The sequence below is a fragment of the Takifugu rubripes genome, chromosome 20 (genome assembly GCF_901000725.2).
Source record: "Takifugu rubripes chromosome 20, fTakRub1.2, whole genome shotgun sequence".
NCBI classification, from domain to species: Eukaryota; Metazoa; Chordata; class Actinopteri; order Tetraodontiformes; family Tetraodontidae; genus Takifugu; species Takifugu rubripes.
The window spans coordinates 6,759,276-6,781,855 of NC_042304.1; the positions used below are offsets into that span (position 1 = coordinate 6,759,276).

At 47.2% G+C, this 22,580-nt stretch overlaps 1 protein-coding gene across 1 annotated transcript; it reads left to right on the plus strand.

Moving 5' to 3' along the window:
- The first annotated feature begins 14,757 nt into the window (after positions 1-14,757).
- Positions 14,758-21,631, plus strand: rgmd (RGM domain family, member D). Its single transcript, XM_003974062.3, has 3 exons — positions 14,758-14,965; positions 17,665-18,176; positions 20,073-21,631. The coding sequence occupies exons 1-3, from the start codon at positions 14,872-14,874 to the stop codon at positions 20,757-20,759; spliced, it is 1,293 nt and encodes a 430-aa protein (XP_003974111.1). The 5' UTR covers positions 14,758-14,871; the 3' UTR covers positions 20,760-21,631.
- The last annotated feature ends 949 nt before the right edge of the window (positions 21,632-22,580 follow it).

The following is a 22,580-nucleotide window of genomic DNA, read 5'->3' on the forward strand; positions in this document are numbered from 1 at the left end:
TGTGTTTTTTTAAATATATAGGAATTTAAGAAATATAAACATGTATTGAATATAAAATGTATTGTCCCTCTGTTGATATTTTGAATTCTCTGAGGTCTAAACGTCGGTTCGAACCCAGAGGATAGAAAATCCCACCTAAGCCGCTTGTTGGCTTGTTTGTTCTTCTCTGGTTTTGTTTTCCTGCTCTCAAGCTGCAAGTCTTTACTCTGGGCTTTGCTTTGACAGGTGAAGATCAAGCAGAGTCATCGCCATTGGCAACCGTGTGGCCCTCGCGGGGGGGAGGAGGCATCCGTGGAGTTATTCTATACCAATGCAACAACACTCCCGGCCAGGGCAGAGTTCACAACTTCCTGCAAAACACACTTTCCGAGCGAACCGGGGGCAACGGCGAAACCAGCATTTATACACAGTGTTGATTCTTCTGTCAACAATAAGCTGAATGAGCAATGGGCCCCACGAACGTCTTCCAAATCTCCCAGTTGTCCTTTCAAGCGCGTCATTCCAAGGAGAAGACTGCCCTGTAACCCGCATCCTCCTGGCTGATGAATGGTCGTGCGTGTTGCTGGCCTCTGCAGCCTCTTAAAGAAGGGGAGCAGCGGCTGGCTGGAGCAATTAAGCAGCAATCACATTCATAATTATGTTAATGTCAATTGAGCCTGTCAGAGATGAATAATTTCAGGGGAGACAGTGAAATACACCTAACAAGGTCTCTCTCAGAGGTAAACACGGCTTTTTTTTAAAAACTGCAATTAGCTCTTTAATGTCTAACACATGGCTCACAAGCCATCCATGGGCCTGACTTCCCTTCTCCCGACCACTTTCCCCTTTTCTCTGTAGGACACACTTTTCACATAGCTGGAAATCTAACCACACCAATAATTTGTGCTCTCAGTGGGGTGGGAGCCGAGGATCACGCAGGACTAATTCAGCAATTGTGGCACAAATTGTTATTTTCCTGTGTTTGAAACAGGCACACAGGAGATGCAAAGTAATGTTCCTGCTGGGCCTTTGGGTGAGTAAACACTAAATCCTGTTTTTTATGGACAATGATACATTTTTTAAAATTATTAGCAAGTAAAAGCACTGATTATTATTATAAATGATTATGCTGTGCTACAATACATGATACAATACAAAAATCCTCAAGTTCTCCCCCATTATCACTGTCCCACTGTCCTCTTCCACAACTGCCACCTATACTTCTTAACTTTGCACCCACCCAAAGGTTTTCCATAATTCCTATTAGATAGACAGACACAGATAATTGGTCACAGATTTTTTTGTTGGCAGGACACAAAGAGACCTCCTATTCACCTCCGTGCAGTTGTCTACTCTCCATTCTCCCATCTCCTCTCTCCAGGAGCTCCAATGGTTTCCCCACCTCCACCACCACCCGACCAGTGCTCAGCTGCTCCCCATCCACAACACAGCCCCTTTCACTGCCACAATAAAGCCATCAGGACACACAACCGTGACCCAAACCCTCCTTTCCTGCCTCAAGGTTGCAGAAACATCAATGAGACCTCTGACCTCTTGCTGGTTCCCTTTGATGAGCTTGCTCTCATTAATAATGCACCGGCCTTGATTAATGCTCTCACATTTTAAATGTACACAAAATGCTCCTGTAAGTCCTGCATGTAATGTAAAATTGCAAGAAAGAGACAAGTGGTATTTCATTAATGCAATACATGCAATATGTCACTATTAATGGCCTATTTTGCATGTTTGCAACAGATTGGTGGCTTAAAGTGTTGAGTTGTAACATCGAACATTCTTTTAATCTTGCGCTCAGTTTCATAAGGGGGAGACAAAACGCTGCACTGCAGTTTAAAGTAGATCCAACACATTTAAATTGTTGTCTCAGTAATGCTGACCTGTCTCCATAGTAACATATATTACCCTCTGTGAAGGCACAAACATGGGAAATACAGGGAAGGCAGAAAAAGTAGAGCTAGAAGTTTGACCTTTACTTTTCTCCTTTTTCTAGCCACAGTAATGGTTTACACATGCAGGGCTGTTGTGCCAGAGACTGAAACACCTATAACAGACGCAAGACGGAAAAAAGTCCTTCTGAGGAGAGACAGAAAAAAAAGAAAATGAGAGTTGATTTAGAAGAAAAAGGTGATTACAATTCCAGTCACAAAGCGGCAGCTTGCAGCGCTTCTACATGTCTTGAGCGAGAGAGAGGAGCTGTTCCCAAGGGGCTCATGGGAAGGCAGAGGTCAACCACCCCTTTCCTGACTCACCACATGTTAAAGGAATTCAGCGGTGCATTGTGGGTATGACACCGGTAACCCCCGCAAACTAGGTTCCTAAATTACTAACACATACATTCTCGAAGCAGCCTGCAAGTTCGGCTTTGGGGAAAATGACGGACATTCATGTAATCATGTGATATCAGGAGTGTTTTCGGATGAGCCACCGAGTAAAAGAAGATACAATCGTCCTGTTCTTATTCTGATGAGTCACTTGTGGGAAATTAATCATTTTCATATATTTTGCAACCAAACAGGAGAAAAAGGAGATAGGCCAAGTATCAATACCTCAATGTGCAGATGCAAACATGTTGAGCATCCGTTAACTGTTATATTATCGTGACTCGCATTGGTGAAAGTGATCGCAAACACAGTCAAAACACCAGAAAGGCACAATTTCTTATATTTTTAAAGCTGTAGCGAGCCCCGTGGTTCGTGCCCCTTTTGTATGCACCGTAAGAGTCTGTGTGCCTTGCTCATGGGCAGCCAAACTCCCTCAGTCCTTGGACTTTAGTTGTGGAAAGAAATTCTTATCTGTTTACCAGATGGAGACAGTAGAAACTATTGTAGCAGTAAGCAAAGATAAGCCAGGCAAACGAGATTGTTCTGTTAAAGAGGGCAAATGTTTGCTGTTCTGTTTAACATTCCAGCATCCAGCTGACAGATTTCTTCCCCCTTCAGCTCCTTTCTTGTCCCCCCCTAATGCAAAACTAATCAGAGGTTATTAGTTATCATATCTTATAGTTATGGGCTCTAACTATCTGTCACCGGGCCTTGAATTGAATTAAGGAGATTATAAAAGCAGGGGGGGCTGTTGGTTTACTCCCCATCTGGCCAGAAAAGCTGCTGGCTGTTCGTTCTTCCGTCACTCTTCTGAAACGTTCTGTTCTCTTGAGCAGCTCTACCGAAATGAAGTGAATCAAAGTGTGGAGAATTTTCCGCCTGCTGATGGAAAGATGATTGCAACCGAGCTTTTTAATCATCACAGCGACTCTAAAGAACATACGAGAAGACAAGAGCCCTTTTTGTAGCCAGGAGACTGTGCAGTTAAACGCTTTCGCCTTAGAACCGTTGCTGTTCTGATGCTGCTGCCGGGGCTGGAAAACAGCGTAGCCGAGGCCCAAGGGGGGGGGGGTGCCATAAAAGGAAGGAACAGAGAGCAATCAAACAATTAGTTGTTTCTTTCACTGGAGTTAATAACAGTTTAGGAAGCACAGTGATCCTCTCAGCCTGCAGGTTTCTGCCTCCCAACCAGAGCCCCGGTTCCTGGGAGCCCAGAGGGACCGTTTGGAGCCACAACAGGCCTGAGGGAGAGCTTTACCACAGGTGGCAAGCAGCAGCTGCTATGGGTCTGCATAGGCAAACACACACAGCCTGCACCAGTGCACATTCTCTCAACAACACACACACACACACACACACACAGACACACACACCATCCAAAGGCATCAGTGTGCACAATGAACACAAATGCGGCGACAGACAGCGCGCAGACCGAACCGTGGGGTATAGAAAAGCACGGCCCATTGTGCAGACGCACAGAGGGTCTCGGAGTATCTCAGAGTTCAGAATAATTCATCCACATATGCTGACAGATACGGCGCCACACACAGGCACTGGAAAATTATTCATAAACATAATCCCCAGCTGAGCCAAACGATGCATGCTGCACAAACTCACTCACTCACACACACACTCACACACACACACACACACACACTGGGCCAGTGTTGAAAACATTGTACCAGCATCTGGTCGGCACACATGGCAGCACCAAGTCTGTCGTAGATCCACATGACACGGCGAGCTCAACATCCAAGCTCACTCACACGCTCCGCCACAAGAATGGCCTGACAAATTAGGAAAGAAACAAACAAATAACTTGATCAAAAAACCCCAAAAGAACCACAACCCTGTACATTGAGCTTGTGCGCAGCCACCCTTACACCCACTCAGATTCCTGCGAGGTGTCCATCTTGTAGTTGTAACAGGAGACAAACGGCCCAAAGAGGAAAAACTCACCAGCTTCACTGGCTGGAATCCTCCGGGTTTCTGACAGTCTGCACCACAGCGACTGACGTGCACGTCTGTCGGATCATTTCACTTTTGATCACAGGTCCCTGCATACCGATCTCCACAAATAGAACCTGACAAGCGGTAAATTTCAAAACCGATTTATTAATGTGCAGAAGCGATTCTGTTAAAACACAGAACACCTTCCTTTCACCCAGAAATAAACACAACATAAAACTTATAGAATGAATTTTATAAACCCTCACAGACTTTCCCAGGCTGACCACCCAAAGGAACAAGGCTGGCAATTTATCCTGGATTCCAGAGCAATGAGGCAACAAATTAAAACAGGCATTAGTCGTGAATTTGAGCAGTCTTACAGAGTAACAAGACACATGACTGACAGCAACATTATGCAAACGTCCCACAAACGGCCCTTTCATTGGTCCACTGACTCAGACCGGTCGCCTTCGGGAGAGAAACTCAAGAAGTTTCCTTCGGTTTGCACAGACTTGACGACAGTAACCTCAACACCGTGATTTGTTAACTGCTAATGAATAAGAAAAAACACATAATAAATAACACTTCAAATGACTTCGACTGACATTTTTTGTATCAGTATCTCCTTTAAGTGTATATTTTGCATCTTTAAAAGTTGGGGCCAAATCTTATCCCTACAATTTTATAACCCGCTGGCATAGAAACGCATGAAATATTTTTCCTTAGACAAACACAGGCCGCTGATTTGAAGGATGGAGGGAAATATTGTGTGTAAGCCATCAACACCAAAGCTGTTTGCTGAATCTTCTGATCAATTTTCATTGTCAGCCAAACTCTCCTGCAGATTGTGAGCAGCTCCTCATGATGGGCAAAATTACTTAAAATTCCTTTGTTTTCTAATGTGTGCACGTTTGGGAGAAGCCTAATCAGGTGTGAAAACAGCGGGTCTGTGTCGTAACGTCAGGAAATCATTCACCTCCTCTAAAGCTGAGCCCACTCCTCAGTTTTTGCTTACATTATCTTGAGTGAGTTACTTTCTGAAGATGGATCTTGGGTGTTTGAATGTTGTTGGAGGTTTTTGGACTCAACAAGCGGCAGGAAAATAAATGCAACCCACTTGACTCGGTAAAACTCTGATGTGAAGAGTCTGTGGTTGTTTCTCAGTGCTGCAGGCTGTGTCTTGTCGCTCCGGGTTTCCCGTCTCCTGTCGGATGACTGTGCCGGATGTTCGGTGGGGACGCTCACATCTGAAAAGATGGCCGTGCTTTAATGTTTGTATTTGTCTCTCAGGAAGTCACGGGGCACCGGGCGGGGGTGGTATTGTGGTGGGGACGTTAAAGACTGACAAATTGCTGAAAATTGCCTTCACACAGTCATTCCTGTTTGGACACACTTGGCACATCTGGATGTGATCTGGCAACAAAAAGGTTCCATGGCGGAGGGCCCAGCTCACAGAGTGGTGCCACATTTTAACCCTTCCTCCGCCCGACCCCACCCTTTCTTGTGTGTGGGGCGCTAAGAGCTGACGGAGTCTAGAGTGATGCTTGGCAGTTGTCCCGCCGGTGCATTCCCGAGCTCCTCTCTCCGACTTGGAGACAATCAAAGGGTTGTAATTGGAGCAGCTGCAGAGAGGGAGGCAGTGCCGTGACACTGCAAGCAACGTATATTTTCAAAGGGGGAAAAGCTGCTCACGATGTGGAAACTGTAAACACGGCCAATAAAATGATCACAGAGATAAAAGATTTGTGTTTGGCACAATCGAGCACACACACACACACACATATTCAGGAATATTCCCGGGGTTTTCAGCCAGCGCGTGTCTCTGATCGCAGTGTGTGGCGCAGAAGCATCAGCCGGCAGCTCCTTATAAATCCTCACCTCATTGTTCTAACATCGGCTTTGCTAATCTCTGCACTCTGGATAACATCTGCCGGGGTGAACGTGTGTTTTCCATGTTAACTCAGCTTAGGTCTCCATGGAAAAAGACACGACATGCATACGAAGCAAACGGCTGCACTGACTCAGGCTGATGGAGGGAAAAAGAGGCAACTTTCAAAAAGCCACAGGCGACATTTTTGTCTCTTTTGTCACTTCGGGGTGACAAATCTGCACGTGTCTACAAAGCAAGGTTTTGAGGGAGCTTTTGCTCTAGAAATGAAATACGTGTGAAAGGACTGGATTGTGAAGTAGAGGAGAGGTCATGGGGAAATATTTGCAGTATTGTCGGCCCTGCAGCTGTGGAGCTGTGAGAGGAAAACTGAGTGCACAGCTGCACGCTGAGGCCTCAGCTTCTCAAATTGCTCCTGCTTCGGTTTCCTGCCCTCCTTTCCATCCAGGCCAAACCAAGCCCTTATTAAGCCCGCCCACATCTTAATAATCTATGATGTAACCTCAACATCGCCTTTTTTAAAAAAAAATATATATTTTTTTTCCATTCCTACTCCACCTCCATTGTTGTGCTAAATATTAACAGGTGTTTAAGTGGAGGAAGAGGAGGAGAATACCGCCCCCCCATCACCGTCGGCGTGCCTGTCTATCCATCTGCACACATCTGCTTCGGTTTTGACCGTTTTGTTTGTCCATCTGTATTTGTGTTACTGCCTCCTCCTTCTTCTCCGACCCCCTCTGTCAGCAGAGGGAGGCTGAGGAATGATCAGTCAGGCTTTGATGCCGCTGGCCCCCGCCCCAACTCTCCACAGCCCATGAGGCCGGGCAATCAGGAAAGCCTCCTGAACCAAAGCTGTGTGACACTCCTGTTTGGAGCAGGAGGACGGCTGACGTGATATTAACAACCACACATGTTGCAAACGCCTTCACCTGTCAGGGCGCAACACACTCGCTCACTATCGCAACCGGCACAACAGATGCCTGGATGCTGCACCGCACATGTGGCAGACAGGAAGTGCTTGGGTCTGGAGAGGGATCAGTGATGGGGGGGGGGCGTCCCTTCATCCTCAGCAATCATTAGACAAGACTCTTCAGAGGAAGTAAGAAATCAGCATCCCATATCATCCATACTTCCCCTCCTTGAAGATACAGTTCTGGATGCAAACTGATTTGATCTGAGTGGAAAGTCCACAGCTGGTTAAAACCCGTCACTCAGCACATTTAACGGTCTGTCTGTGCAGCAGAGATTTCACATAAATCAAAGATCTTCTCTCTGGTTGGGCCATAATATGCTGACACAATGGAAGCTTCCACATTCATATTAAAAGACTTCACTTTATCAGCAGTGGAATAATGAAAAAAAGCAAAACACTGAATGTATTTCCATGATATCTGCCTATTCTCTCCTCTCCTCTCCTCTCCTCTCCTCTCCTCTCCTCTCCTCTCCCCTCCCCTCCCCTCTCCTCTCCTCTCCCCTCCCCTCCCCTCCCCTCCCCTCCCCTCCCCTCCCTCCCTCCTCTCCTCTCCTCTCCTCTCCTCTCCTCTCCTCTCCTCTCCTCTCCCCTCCCCTCCCCTCCCCTCCCCTCTCCTCTCCTCTCCTCTCCCCTCCCCTCCCCTCCCCTCCCCTCCCCTCCCCTCCCCTCCTCTCCTCTCCTCTCCTCTCCCCTCCCCTCCCCTCCCCTCCCCTCCCCTCCCCTCCTCTCCTCTCCTCTCCTCTCCTCTCCTCTCCTCTCCTCTCCTCTCCTCTCCTCTCATGGGTGCACAATGATCATGGCACACTTCATATAGAGTGCTGGAAAATAAAAGCCAGATTGGTGTGTGCTGCAGCTGTAGGAACTGTCAGCATGTGTCTGGGGAGGAGGAAAAATAACTGCTCGCTCAGCATTCCATCACGCACATCTGCAGGTCAGGTTTGAAAATAAAACCTTTTCTCTCCACGGTGAAGCCTGCAGACTAGCGTTGCTATCACTGCCTCAGTCTCCTCCACTGGTCCAACTTTATTCCCATATTTGAGTCAAGATAAACGATTTCAAATATTAAGTGATTTTACATTTCAGCTGCTGAGACATGGTCTGTGCCACCATCCTCTCTCTGTCTCACTAAATGTGCAGACAGACACCCTGAGGAGGCCTTTCATCCAGCTAAATTACCTTTTTCAATGGAACCGGTCACAATTATTGCAGACTGGTTAATCTATATTAACTCCCTCTAATCTATATTAGACATATTTTACCCACAATATGAACAAGTTAGTAGCTAAATTTCTAGTAGCTAAATTGCACTGGCAAATGTTTAATCCCATTCAAGTTTCAAAATCACAAATTGTGCACACCCACACCTCAGAAACAATAGAGAGGCTGTTGTGAAGACTGCAGATCAGGCCGGACCCCCCCCCTCAGCTCAGCCCAGCACAATCAAACCCGACCTCACACCTGCTGCATGGCGTGAGAGGACGGAACAACTGGAGGCCTGGACAATGTGTGGGTGTGTGTCTGCGTGTGTTTGGGAGAGAGTTCACGTGTGCGTGGTCATGTAAGAATGCATCAGCGCTGGTGGCACAAGGCAGAACCTCAGCTCGATTTAACTCGCCTCTGAATGCCACTGCGACGCCAGGCGGGCTTTGTGTGGCCACATACCTCCACTGAGGAAGATATGGAAAAAATCTTTGGACCCGTAAGTCGCTGAGATTACATGGCTCTTCTCATCCCTGGCCTCAATAATGCCACAGATCTGATGGTGCCATGTCACTGGAATTTAAGGCTTTTGTCCTCATAAGAAAAATGGACCTCCGTGTCGCTGTGGCGTCATGTGCTTGACCTGGCCACTCAAGAGCAGAGATGGTTTCTGCGCGCGTGTGAAAAAGGAACGCGGCCACAGATTGGGGGGGATTATCCGTCGAAATAGAAAGGGATCAGCGAAAAAACGCCACATTGGCTGGGTTTTTGTAATTGCGTCGCCGCCGCGATGGATGGCCGCCGCAGCTGTCCGCACAAACAGCTGCCGGCCCGAAAAGGTCGGGAAGAACAAACTGCGCCAGGGAAGGAGGGCAAGGTGGGGCGAATCACCCCCGGGCCGTGAGAGGTTGCGCAATATCGCAACTTGGGAAGAGTGCACGCGGGTTTAAGAATCGGTTTTATTGGAAAGCACATCTGCTTGGAGGCCCATTTCCCAGTCTGCAGCGAGGCGTTCTCCAAGACAGGAAGAATTTGGGGGTGCGCTGTTGTCAAGTACTAAAAAAGTAAAACAGACAATGTTTTCTGACTTTTGTAATGTCTGATATCTGAGTTTATGAACTAGAGTTTATGAGTGTGGAGAATCCAGATTCCAGGGGGTCCGAATGACTTGATGCATAAGTATGTATGGACTTCTTCCAGAATCATTTAAGAGCACTTTTGTTTTGCTCGTTCTCTCGCTCAGCCCGAGGCCTTGTGGCTCGCTGCACCACATCTATAAATCAACGGGAATGTGGGCTTATATCCCGGAGCGAGCTCGCTGACTCAGTCTGGCAACGCTGATCACATTCACATCTCCTCGGCCTGTTTGCGACAGCAGACTGATAACCGAACACACATCACGGGACATGATCCCTCTTGTTTGCGAATCCTGCTCATATCGTGCTTCGACGGCGGGGCCACATGAAACAGGCGGGCGCAGGTAACACCACGGAACTGCGGTGTTGTGGCGATTGTTGCCGTGGCAAACAGCAGCGGTGTTGTTGGATCAACAGAGAAATAAAGAAAACACCTCAAAAAGTGGGCGCAAAGCAGGAGAGAGATACTTTCTGGGTGGGGCTGGGGGAGCATAATGGACGAGGATCGACCGTACTGAGAGACAGAGGTCTCATTCATGTTGCACACATGCTCGGCTTACACTGGGGCCCAACGCTTGGCTGCACTCATATCCTTCTGTCTGTGCATTTGATGGGCTTCAAGAGAATATGGGAAGCTTTCCAAGCGTGACACATGGTGCGCAGACTATGAATATCCACAAATGTAGCATAAGTCAGGTTTAGTTGTGGGTGTGTTTCTGAGTGTTTCTGAGTATGCGTGCGTGTGACTTCGCACCACGTTTTTTTTTTTTTTTTTTCCATTGGTTGCTGTTTGTTTTTTTTCCACTCTCAGAAGTGCCCTACCCAGATATGTGGGAATTAGGCCGCATCTCTCACTACGTCCTACACTAATCAAAGTGCCGATTCTTGAAACAGACAGCTGTTGTCATGTGCCGCGATTCCAATGGCTATCTGCGCCTGTGGCCAGCCGACTTCTTAGTTGGCCGGCTGAAGTTGTGAAGCGTGCGTGGGCTGATTCAAACTCCTGTTGGAGCAGACCTATTCTCTACACTACAGCACAATACCACACACACACTCATCTGAGGTGAGTTCCTTTTTTCTCCTCCTCCATGACATTTCTCATAACATCATCAGATTCCCAGAAGATGCTTATCAGATTTCACAAGACCTGAATGGGAGCACTGCTGGACTGGTTTGGAATACAGACTAATCATCATAAACTAATCCACTGGATCCATAAACACCAGCCTAACAGGCGACGTGTTGTTTTGAATGCATTCTCTGTGAGTGTGACTTGATTTTCTAAAGTAAACACATGGAAAGATTTTATAAATTTCCAAGATTATTTATGTGGAATTTTTTTTTTCTGTTCCTGACCAACCTCAGCTGTCTGAGTTAATCATGCTGCGCTGGGAGAAGTCCACGCCGGCTATGCTCCTCCATGTTTCACGGTCTTAAATCTACAAAAGCAAGAGGGAGCATTCTCCACATGCCTCCTCGCCTAAAAAATTGGTTGATTGGAATGTCCAAATTTAAACACCCAGAGTTGCGCATCTATTCCTGGTTTAGGGTTAAGGTTGTCTGGGTGGTCCGCTGCAGAAACAATAAAAAAACAGTTGCAGATGAAGGATAAATCTTGATTTGCATTTGGAAGGAGAACGTGTAGACAAGTTTTTTTTCTCACATCACTGAGACCAAAATATTGCACTTTGATTCCCAGAGCTGGTGCATGTGCAGATATTCGTTTCAACTTCTAAGTTTCTGGGATCAAAGCAAGTTGCCACAGGTCATGACGAAGCAATTTGTTGCCCATTTCCATACTGAAGTGTGGCTCGGATGGCTCGAAGTGGGGCGGGGGGCAGTTTGACGGCTGCACAGAGGAGCCACACTTTTGTCACCACTCCTCCCAATAATAAATAAAACAAAGTATTTGAGAATTCAAGACTGAGGGAGCTTTGACCCTCAGAATGCATGCATGCGCACAAACACATGAGCAGGGTTCAGGTCAGAGGTCAAATGGCCCTGAACTCTCTCCCTCTGGACTGTGGACATCAGAGGTCCCTGTGTGCTGCTCTCCATTTATTTTACCCATCATCCCTCATCAGACCGGGGTGACCCCCTCGACCCCGGGGCTAGGGTTACCTGTCAGAGGACCATCTTTTCATGAGCAGGGGCCTTGATGCTCTGTCAACATTTGTTCTACCGGAACAGAGGTAGGAAGAGGGGTTTTAATTCTGTGGGACGAGTGCAAAACAAACATTAGAAGCTGCACATTAATTCACATAATTCGGTCGGTTCTCCCACTACTCTGGCTCTCAGAACAGATGATATGGATGCCTGATAGTTCCTGTTTACTCAGTGGAACACAGTAAACAGATGCCTGCATGGACACTTAGAGAGGGTTACCTACAAAACACAACAATCCAGAAGCCCCCCCACCCCACCTAGCCATCAATCAAGGTGTCGTAAGTGTGATCCTTGAGTGTAGATGCTATCAGTGTCGGCCCGCATATACACTCACACTGCAGCTTCCCTTATCTCTCTAAGATAACAGATCCCTGCTAACAGCGCGAGGCCTGAACCAGACACACTCGCTTTCTCTCTCTCTCTCTGTGCGTCTCTGTCTCTCACTCTCTCTCGTATCAGTTCTATACAGGCCACTTCATTTCAGTCAGGGGCCCCCAGAAAAAAAGGGATAAAAAAACAGCCAATTTGCTCTGGTTCCCTTTTAAAATTCAATAAGTGTGGCTCCTATATTGCAGCCCTGGTGCTGGCAGAGGCTACAGAGGCTGCCCCCCCCCACCTCTGATTTCTATCTCTGATGTTATCAGGCTGCAGAAGAAACACGATACATGTCTCAGTTAACTAACTTCCACGGGCATGAAATTGAACAAAAATCGGAAGCGTGGCGCTCCAACGATTTCCTCCAGCCGTGCTTTGGTTTTACTGTGCTGTTGTTAATAACGTTATGGGTTTGATATGTCCGGGTTTATCAGCACGCGTGCGCCGCTGCATTACCGAACATCTTAGGGGAGGGGGGGGGCGGGAGGTCACCTCCGTTGGGTGTTTTTTGCTCCCGTCGGTTTGAGGACAGCCAGTTGTAGAGATGGTCCTGTGCTGGCCGTGTTTTGGGGCTGCCAGCAGACCACAGCACATTGGGCCTAATAGCAAAAACAAGCATCTCGGTGTGGAGCTGGTCCCACAGTGTGAGGACTTTAATGAGGAACATGTGGAGCTGCCCAGACACACAGTCAGAGGAAACTCAATCCCTTACTCCCTGATTTTCCTCCCCCTTTCCATTTCCCTTCCCCCCTTTTTCCCCTATTCTTTTAGCCGACTGTCTTTTACTCTAGGCTAGTTTTTACTTCTGCTCTGCTCCTGTATGTATCTCTTATCTCTTATTATTTCCCCCACAAATGTACCATATTATTGTCAGGGTTCCACATAACTGTTACTTTCCTATTAAATTACATTGTTTTTGTTCTTGTTGTTCTTCACCCACCCTCTATAGAGACTTGGCATCACTGCAGCACATGCAGCAGGGTCATGCAACGCAATATTATAAGGAAGAAAGAGGTCTTTCTTGAACCATCAGGTCTGACAGGCGGCCCTGGAGTCCCTTTCATGTGCTGAATTCATCCTTGCATCCACTTGGATCAATTAACTGTTTGCTTCACTGCTTTTCAGTGGAACCTTCACTCAGAGGATGGAAGTCGAATGGAAGAATTAAGAAAAAAAATAATTGTTTTATTTTTCTTTCTGCAGGAAATGTCATCACTCTGTCCTGAGGACAACGCCTGCAAGAGGTGAGACGCAGTCCTGCAGACCTTATTTTAATCTGCTGCAAAACACAGACAGTTGCAATACCCCCACCCCCCTACCCCCAGCCCCACCCCACCACCGGCAACACACGAGTGTAACATGTTTGAGGGGATTTCAGTCGGGACCCTAAAGCACGACCATAAAGCACATCACCTAAAGCAGCCTCCAAAATTAGCTGAACAAACACAGTGAGGTAGAACCCTCTGGGGGGGATAAAGTTGGCACAGTGGGTCCAGTGTGACCAAGGCTCAGAACAATCCAAACGTTCCAGTTGGCTTGAGCTGTCTTCGTCTACCCCCTTCCACTATATATATCAGCCCCACATCAACACGGCTCTGTGAGGACCTTTCAGGAGACTGACAGGCCACCTGAATCACACAATTGTGTGGCCGGAGGAGCCTGCATGTGTACAGAAAAACCAGTGATCCAATAACCGTCTGGGTTCACTTCTCCCTCATAAAGTCAGGAGGGAGGCGCAGAGGGAGACCCACAGCTGCACCAAAACATACGCTCTCCCCTCCCGAAACCCCCGAGAAGCAACAAAAGAACGCTACAGTTTTCTCAGTGCTGATATTTCTGTCAGTAAATGGCCGCCGCTGCAGTCGGGCGGCCGCAGAAATCGTGGAAATCTGCATCCCGGGCTGAAAACGGGTTAAGTGTGTGTGGTTCGCAGATGGTCCGGCCTCACAGCAGCTGTGCAAATGAAAGACGGTGTGTTGTTGGAGGAGCGAGAGGGGTGGAAAGTTGGCCACAAAAGTAAAGAGCTAGAAGTTGCTAACAGGAACTGTAATGGAAAAATTAATGGCGCACTGAGAACTGCTGAGAGAAAATAATTGTGCTTTTTCTTTTGATTCTTAGTATTTATGTGACAGAGAACAGCTCTGCCTGTTGTCAGTGTTTTAGGAGGCTAAACCACAATGTAGAAAATAACAAAGATTGGAGTTAATGAGCTGAAATATGGGCTGAAATGAGCTGAAATAACAAATGTGGCCTGTTATAAAAGTGACAGATAAAGTAAGAAAGGCAAGTTCTGATTGTTTGCTCACACAATTCTAAATGTGGAGTGAGGAAGCAACAGGTGGGAGAATCCTGCTTAACGCTGAAATAACAGCAGCATTTGTCAGGGGGGGTGGGGGTCCAATAGAACAGTTGGCCCCTGCAGAGCTTTATGGTCGGATCTCCAGGAGTCTCACATAGCATTCGCGGGAGAAAGGTTGCAAAAGTGATCATTGATGAACATCTACTTCAGGATAAGTCGCGGACCTGCAGACACTAAGAAGCAGAAGCTGCGATCCTCCGATTCTAATCGTGGCAATTATAATTTCACACTCCCTCGCCCTCCCTTTTCTGCGCCTCCGCCGTACCAATAATTGCCACAATATGTAAATATTAGGTTGTTAGTGAATAATTAGTGTTTCATTGGTCAGCCAGCACCTCTGGGCCCCGTCTCCGCCGCAGACCCCTCCCCCTAGAGCCGCCCTGAAGACAGGGGCCCCTTTTGAATGACAGTGCTTTGGAAGGAAGACGAATTTTTGTCTGATTTCCCGCAGCCGCAGCGTCGATGAGAAGCAGTCGAGGAACTCCATTCTAACTGAATGGATTGGTATGGGGAGAAGCGGACCACAAATCACGGCTAAGCGGCAGCTTTTGGACTGTGTAACGTTGACGATGGTTCTACTTTCGCTGCTCTTTCGACCAGGTAAGTGCCGAGTTTTGTTCCAATCTGTGCCGCTCCACTCTGCGCTGCGTGCGAAGCCGCGACCCCTTCACGGGAAAAAAGTGTTTTTTTTAAAGGTTGAGCGGATGATTCTAACCTTTTTGGACACAATGCTTGTTCCCGATGCACGTCTTAAGGGGGATCTGGAGTTTTGGGGGTTGTTTTAATCGGGGAGAAAAGTCTGATAAGTTGCACGTCCACTCCGGAGCAGAGCCCTGTTGCTGCGGAGTGTCCCAGCCTTCAGCCCGCTGCGCAGCTAGCCGAGCAGCACCACTTCGCCCACTCCACGGGCGTCTTTCTTTAAAAACACATTCCAGCCGTTGTTGCTTGAAACGTCCCATAACAACACTCCGCTAACACCACCGGGAGCCTAAATGTGATAGAAAGCCAGCAGAGCGCCGTTGCTCATGTTTTGTAAAGTCGTGCGGAGCCGCGCGTTAGCTCCTCCGTTAGCATAGCTCATTAGCAACCTGGCGTCCAGCTCCCGCAGACGGAGCCGCAGGAAAAACAGCGAGTTTGTTTTTAACCAGCCCGCTAATCCAACACCGAGCGGCAGCCATTATCACCGAGGCTGCTTTTATCACACGGGATTCCCCCCTGTCTCTTGGTGAAGCTAAGCGGACCGAGTTACGACCCAGCTTGATTTATTAACTTTGTTAACCACCATGATGCTCGGGGGTCCAACTCTTTGGCCTCTGAACGTGTTGATCACTCCTCTATCCAAGTTATCCAAGGACGCTGATTTATCCTTCTTGTCTTGATTTTTTTTTTTACATACGTCACAATCGCACAGGGAGAAATACTAAATAAAAATGAAATAAAATAATCAACAAAAATCCCACCTTATTTGAGGTAATGGCTGTTGTTTTACTACTATAAAAGTAGGTCAAACTTTATAGGTAAGTAGTTTTATTTACATTTAGAAATACATGGACATAAGGACATTTTTGGCACTCTCCAACTTTAAGATTTAGTCCCAGATTTTATTGGAATGATTTCCATGCCGCTCATGCTGTAGGAATGTTTTGTGTCCGGCACCAATTGAATTGTAATACCTGAATACCATCACTGTTTGCGTGGTCACCGGGAGCCTTTCCCAGGCTCCCACACGCTCCTCACATTTGTAGGTAGCTTACCAAGTGCCAGAACATAAAGACCCTTTTGGGAGATGCTCGGTTGTCGATGGCTGGGCAAGCAGCGATTGTCAGAAAGTGTCAATCACGCTGGACTTCGGTGACCCCTGGGGGAGACGGGGGAGGCCTCGTTGGAATTCAGAGCAGGGATGTCGAATGCCTCTAACTTGACCTCTCGCACTCCATCTCGGTTTTATCAGCACTTGTGTTGAAGTGCGGCAACTGTGAGGCGCATTAATCTTCTGTCGTGGCCTCTTCGGTGCCTCGGCTGCATGCTAAAGGGAGGATGTGCTGTAATCATTAGCTGCTCCGAGATGGTACGGAGCTATTGTGAAGTTGTGCGTTAAATCTTTTAAGAACATTCGAGGCAGCGTTTGAGAACCAACACTGAAAACAAGTCTGAAGGAGCCGTTCTCTGCTTTCTTTGTCAGCAAATATCAATCTGGTGAGTCAGAACTTGACAGGAAGTTCTGAAATTGGATGATACCTCCCAAATATCACATGCTCTGCAATGTTTCAAGCCCCCTCCACACACACACACGCACGCACTTAACCACAGTTTAGACACAGGAGTTGCTCCAGAAGTGAGTCCTGATGAAATCCCTGCTGTGCTTTGCTCTGTAGGTTAATGGATTTCAGTCAGCCAGGCAACATTCGAAACTCTCAGAACCCAATTACACAATGTTTTCAGAATTCTAGTGCAGTACACACGCCAGGCCAGTGGGTGGCGGTAGTGACACAGACACGGTACATCTATGAATAAAATGCATGATCACACCAGTGAACATTTTCGAAACACCAAAGTTTTCCAGTGGACTGAGGAAGGTGGAGTTGCTTCTACGAGCAACCATGACAACTAAAGCTAAGAACACGCTAAGACTGTGGCTTGGGAGTGGTGTCAGTCTTTTCCTCTCAAAGGTCTTCTTCTACATTTATGTTTGCACTACATCTCCTCGCGCTAACATAGTTGCCTGAAGTTGTGGTGTGCATGCCCCAAGACGCTTTACCTTTACACATGGATGGATGGATGGATGCAGCAGTGTTTTCATATCGCTCTGGTTTTGGGCGTTCTGGTGTCAACAGTCCAACCAGAATTTAAGTATTGCATTGCGTAAATGGGGTCTCGGGAACAAGCGTTTTGCTTAGCCATTACTTGTTACCATGCAGGTTTAAAAACAAAAAACACACATCTAATTCCCAGCATCACTGAAAAGGTCAGAATTGTAAATGAGTTCACCTGCTCTGTGACATCACCTAAACAGCCGCCCCCCTTAAAAATACATTAAACACGAATGTCCCAGGGTGGCTCAAGGCAAATACCAAATAAATAGCCTCTACTTCAGGACTGTCCATCCAAACTGTAATGTTTTGGATACAATAGTGAAGTGTCCACACTCTGCAGTTTTTGTTCGGTTTACTCTGTCATAGTTGTGGACTGATTCTGGACCACGGTCCAGGACCATGGCCCCACAAGCGAATGTGTTGGGCTTTGATGGTTTAATGGTTAAACAGCATAAAATATTAACGCTGATTGGTTTTGTTTTCCAGCGCACTGCCAGCAGTGTCGAATCCAGCGCTGCAATGCAGAGTATGTGTCCTCGACCTCGCCCTCTAGTGGCCTACAGGAGGATGTGACCCAGGACGTGGACTACTGCATTGCTCTGCGGGCCTACGCTTTGTGCACCAGGCGGCAGGCGCGTAGCTGTAGGGGCGACCTGGTCTACCATTCCGCCGTCTTTCGCATCAAGGAGCTCTTCTCTCAACACAACTGCTCCAGCGATGGGCCCACCTCCTCCGCCAAAGTCCCCAGCACCTCCCGCCCCGCCGTGCCGGAGCTGTGCAACTACGAGAGCCGCGTGCTGGTGATGGGATCGGCCTCGCAGCAGAAGAAATACGCCCACTGTGGATTATTCGGAGACCCGCACCTACGGACATTTCGTGATGAATTTCAGACGTGCAAGGTAGAGGGGGCGTGGCCTCTGATCGACAACCGTTACCTGTCGGTGCAGGTGACCAACGTGCCTGTCGTCCTGGGTTCCAGCGCCACGGCAACCAGCAAGGTAAGGATGGATTGAGGGTAGTTTCTTTTGTCTTCGATTCACATATCATCATGTATTTCTTTATTGAAGCCTCATAATGTGTTACCTGTCAAATTTTCCCAAAGATTCCAATAGGAAAAGTAAATTTTCCGCTCAACTTCGAGGTTATTTTCGTCAGCGTGTGGATATTTTCTCAGGCTAATGCCGAATCTCGGTAGGACAGAGAGAACCGGTCGATATTCGAGGGCTGTTTGGTGCGGACTTGCTAGCTCTTGTATTCCCATAAATTATCAAACGTGAAGCTAATCCTGAAGTTAATCATTCCATGGCGTCTGTCGAGCCTGCAGCATTCCTCTCGTCTTGGAGTTCCCTCAGATCTGCGAGGGAAAAGTGAGAGAGGGGGAGAAGAGCGGCGGGGAGGGGAACATTCAGCGGTGTTGAATCACAGACATGCTTGAGCGCTCTACCTTTAACACATGGGTGGTCATATGGTAGTGATTAACGCTCACTCCAACGTTTCCCTGCACCGCCGCAATTTGGAATGTTTTTTTCACCCCTCTGGTCAAATAATTAACTGGCTGCTTTTTGTGTAAATATGGAAAAAAACATAAAGGAATAATTGGGCAGCAGCGAGGCCTTTTGATGCCATTAATTAAAGCGGCAGCTTTAGCGCCATTGAGGCGTTAGCAGCATGCTCTCCGTGTGGCTAATGTAACCCCAGTTTTATCTGTGCCAACACCCGCACTGCCCCGTCATGCTTTTCTGCAGTTGTTTTCATCTGCCAGATTTAAGACAGGAAATCATCCATCAAATCCAGTTTTGCAGCAAGTGTAAACGATGCCGCTTTACTTTAAAGACGGACTTAAAAAAAGAAAAAGCTCATCTGGAAGACATGCGGCAGAAGGAGTCTGTCCTGTGAGCCGGAAGAACAATGGGAGTGTTGCCGTTTCTCTGCCAATGTTTGTTTTAGATAAGACGGTTGTCAGAGTGAAGAGGACACCCGAGGTGTGATTCCCAACTCGGGCTTTTGTCCTTTTTATTGATCTTTGTTCCAGTGCACATGTGCAGACACCTCCTGTCTGTTTGCCACATTTGATTCCAGCTACGTTAAACCGGCCCACCAGCTTCTTGTGTTACGCTTACAACATGTCCGACTCGATGGTCAGCGCTCGACGAGCATGTGCAGAGCAGGTCGGGTTCAGTTAATCCAATAAAACTCCCAACTGCATTACCTGAAATTAGATTAGGTACAAAGTAGTTTTTCCTCGTCTTGGATGACTTCAGTATTCGTGCAGGGTGTTTTGTCACACCCATAACACACACAGTCTGAGTGTGATCACGTAACTCTCCAACAAGCAGGTGCTTGACAAACGTGTTTTTTTTAATTTTTTTAAATGCATTAGATCACATATTCAGAAATACAAGAAGACTCTGTAAGGAGAGCCAAAAGAAATGATGCCAAAACTACAAACTGACAATTAAAACCCCATTTATGCAGAGGAGCCTGCAGAAATGTGGCATTTGGGGGGGAAAAAAAGGCCTAAATTTATAGGATTAATTTGTGTTTACTCGCTGCTAAAATGCCTTTTTGTCACTGTTGCAACGTTTAACGAGGAAGTTAGCTGCAGCAGATTTCTCACCACTTCTTTCTGTCTTGGTTCTTTTGTCCTCTTTTGAATAGACCTAGTTTTTATGTGAGTGATAACAGCCCAGTTGGGTCTCTGACTGAAGAAATGAGGACATTTGTAGTTACTGATTTATCACTGCTATTGTGGAGAAGTGATCTGCTGCCACCTCCCGGCCGTAGTAGGTACTGCTGCAAGTCCGCATCAGGGTTGACGTGGGTTTTATTAATGAAAAAGCTGTAAAATGATGAGATTGTGTCTTCAGATTAAAACTGTTCTTTTCTTCTTTCAGATCACTGTGATCTTCAAGTCATATCAGGGCTGCACAGATCAGAAGGTGTACCAGGCGACCACAGACGATCTGCCCCTTGCCTTTCAGGACGGAACTCGCACTGGCGGCGAGAGCGGCAGCCTGACTATAGCAGAGCGCGGCGGCTCCGGGGTGGGCCGGCAGGTGAAAATACAGGCCCGCTACATCGGCACTTCCATCATCATCCGGCGTGTCGGCAGCTACCTGACCTTCGCCATCCGCGTGCCAGAGGACACTCTGGACTTTTCAGAGGACAATGGCGGCCTGCAGCTCTGCCTGCACGGCTGCCCGCGCAACGAGCTCATCAAAGAGCACATGCTGGGCCGCCACGGCCAGCAGCCCCGTGTGCAGGGCACCAACACAGAGCTGGGCCCCCTGCGGCCCCCTCGCCAGGTCTACACGGTGGAGCGCGCCACGGCCAAGTGCAGGGAGACCCTGCAGGTAGAGGACGTGTACTTCCAGTCCTGCGTGTTTGACTTGCTGACCACGGGAGACCCCGAGTTCTCTTTAGCAGCTTACGGCGCCCTGGAGGACTTGAAGGCGCTGCCGCCAAGTAAACTAAAGCAGAACTCCCCCCGGACTCCCGGTCCTCACAACCGGGGGGCGTGGCACACGTCAGCCGGCACCCCCCTGCTCTCACTCCTGCTCCTCACTCTTCTGCTTTGGTAGAAGTCAAACAACAGAATGTTGTTGTTTTTTTGTTTTTTTTAAAAAAAAGGACACGGAAGCACAACCAGCTTTGAGGAGAGAGCGACTGAAGCTCGCACCTCAGAGACGGACATCTCCAGACGCGTCCTTTGTTTTTGGGAGGGGGAGTGTGGATGCTGCGATCAGTCTGATGTCATTTGAAGGAGCTCGCTGCCCCCCCACCCCCACCCCCCCACTCACCCCGTCTCTGGATTCCCACACGAGTCCCATCATTTCAAGATAAATGCAGATAAGAGGCAAAGTGCAACATTCTTCACCGTTCAGAAACTCAGTGTTAACTGGTCAGCAACAGTCTTTGAAGAGGCTCAATGTAAAACAGGGTTTTGTTTCTTTGTAAATAATTCAGTTTAACTGAGAAATAATCCACCTTCAGACACTCCTCCCTATGTGCAGGTCCGTGCTGTCAGGAAGCTGTTTGGCTTTAGTCTGTAGAATCTGTACAAATCAGCAGCACTTAACAGCAGCAAATGTTCTTTTGTGCTTCACAGATCTGCATGCAAAGTATCCAGGATCCAACAACTGTATGTAAAAACTACCTAATCCTCCAGCTCAGTGTGATACCATCACTTCTCTCATACAGTTCCTCTTCAAGCTGTTTGTCTTCCAGTTTTAAAAGGAAAAAAAACACAAATCTTTATATAATAATATATTAAAAGAGTGTATATAGCTGTTATATATGTGTACATTTGCCTGTGTATAGATGTTTTAACTGTAATGTTTTACTTTTTATGAATACTAGGTTATTTTGAGATTTTCTTTTGAAAGAAAAGTAAACTAATATGTGTTGTGCTGTATTTGTTATTTCTTGTATTAAAGTGTTGGACACTCCAGATTTGCGTTTTTATTTATTTTGCTGTCCCAAAGGCTCGTTAACAAATAATATTATTTGATAACGATCCAGTTATCAAATAATATTATTTGATAACGATCCACGCATGGGTAATACTGGTTAAGCACGGGCGCCCCCTGGTGGTGCGCCACGTCTTCCATCATCATTTCGTTTCACCCATAAGATTTAATTACAGTCAAGATAGACGTCACAGTAAGATTACTCCTTTTAATCCTGTTAGTTTATCATTGAATATTCTCCCAGTAATGAAGTGAGTGACGTCACCTTTGTGGCAACATGGCTGAACTGAAGTGAGTTTTAAAAGCAGGATTAACGGCAATATGTGAAATAAAGTGACTCGGTAGGGGGGAAGCGAATTCCCCGTACTTTAATGGTTTAACGGGATATACCATACACGCTTTAAATGAGGTGTCCATATGGACCTCTTAAATGGCTTCCGTTAAACCTTGAAGGTTCTGGATTTGACTTTAAAATGCATTTTCAAGTTATTTACCTGCCTTTTGCCCTTTCGGATGCAGCAAAACGCTAGTAATGGTTGTGTAGTACCGCAGCTGTCCAGAAGGGGTCCTCAGTCATCAGTCGGCTCGGTGACAGCAGACTGAATTTCAGTTCCTCAGAATAAATGCAGAAATGTCACATTTGAGCTCTTTATTCCCTCAATGCTCCCAACAGGGTTTCATCTGTGGTTAGTTTGATGTTTGCTGCACCTATAACAGGGAAGTAATCATCTTTTGTGGCAATTAGAACAGCGCACGTATAAATAGCTTTATAAGAAAGTATTTTGAATCTAATGTGACCTAGTGGCACCATGTTTCATCCCAGCGTTCTCCATATTCCTTCAGTCCCACTCAGTGAGGTGGGGAATGAGCTGGCCAGTGAAACATATCACCATTTTCTCCCGGTCCTGGACTGATTCCAGTCTTCCTCGGATG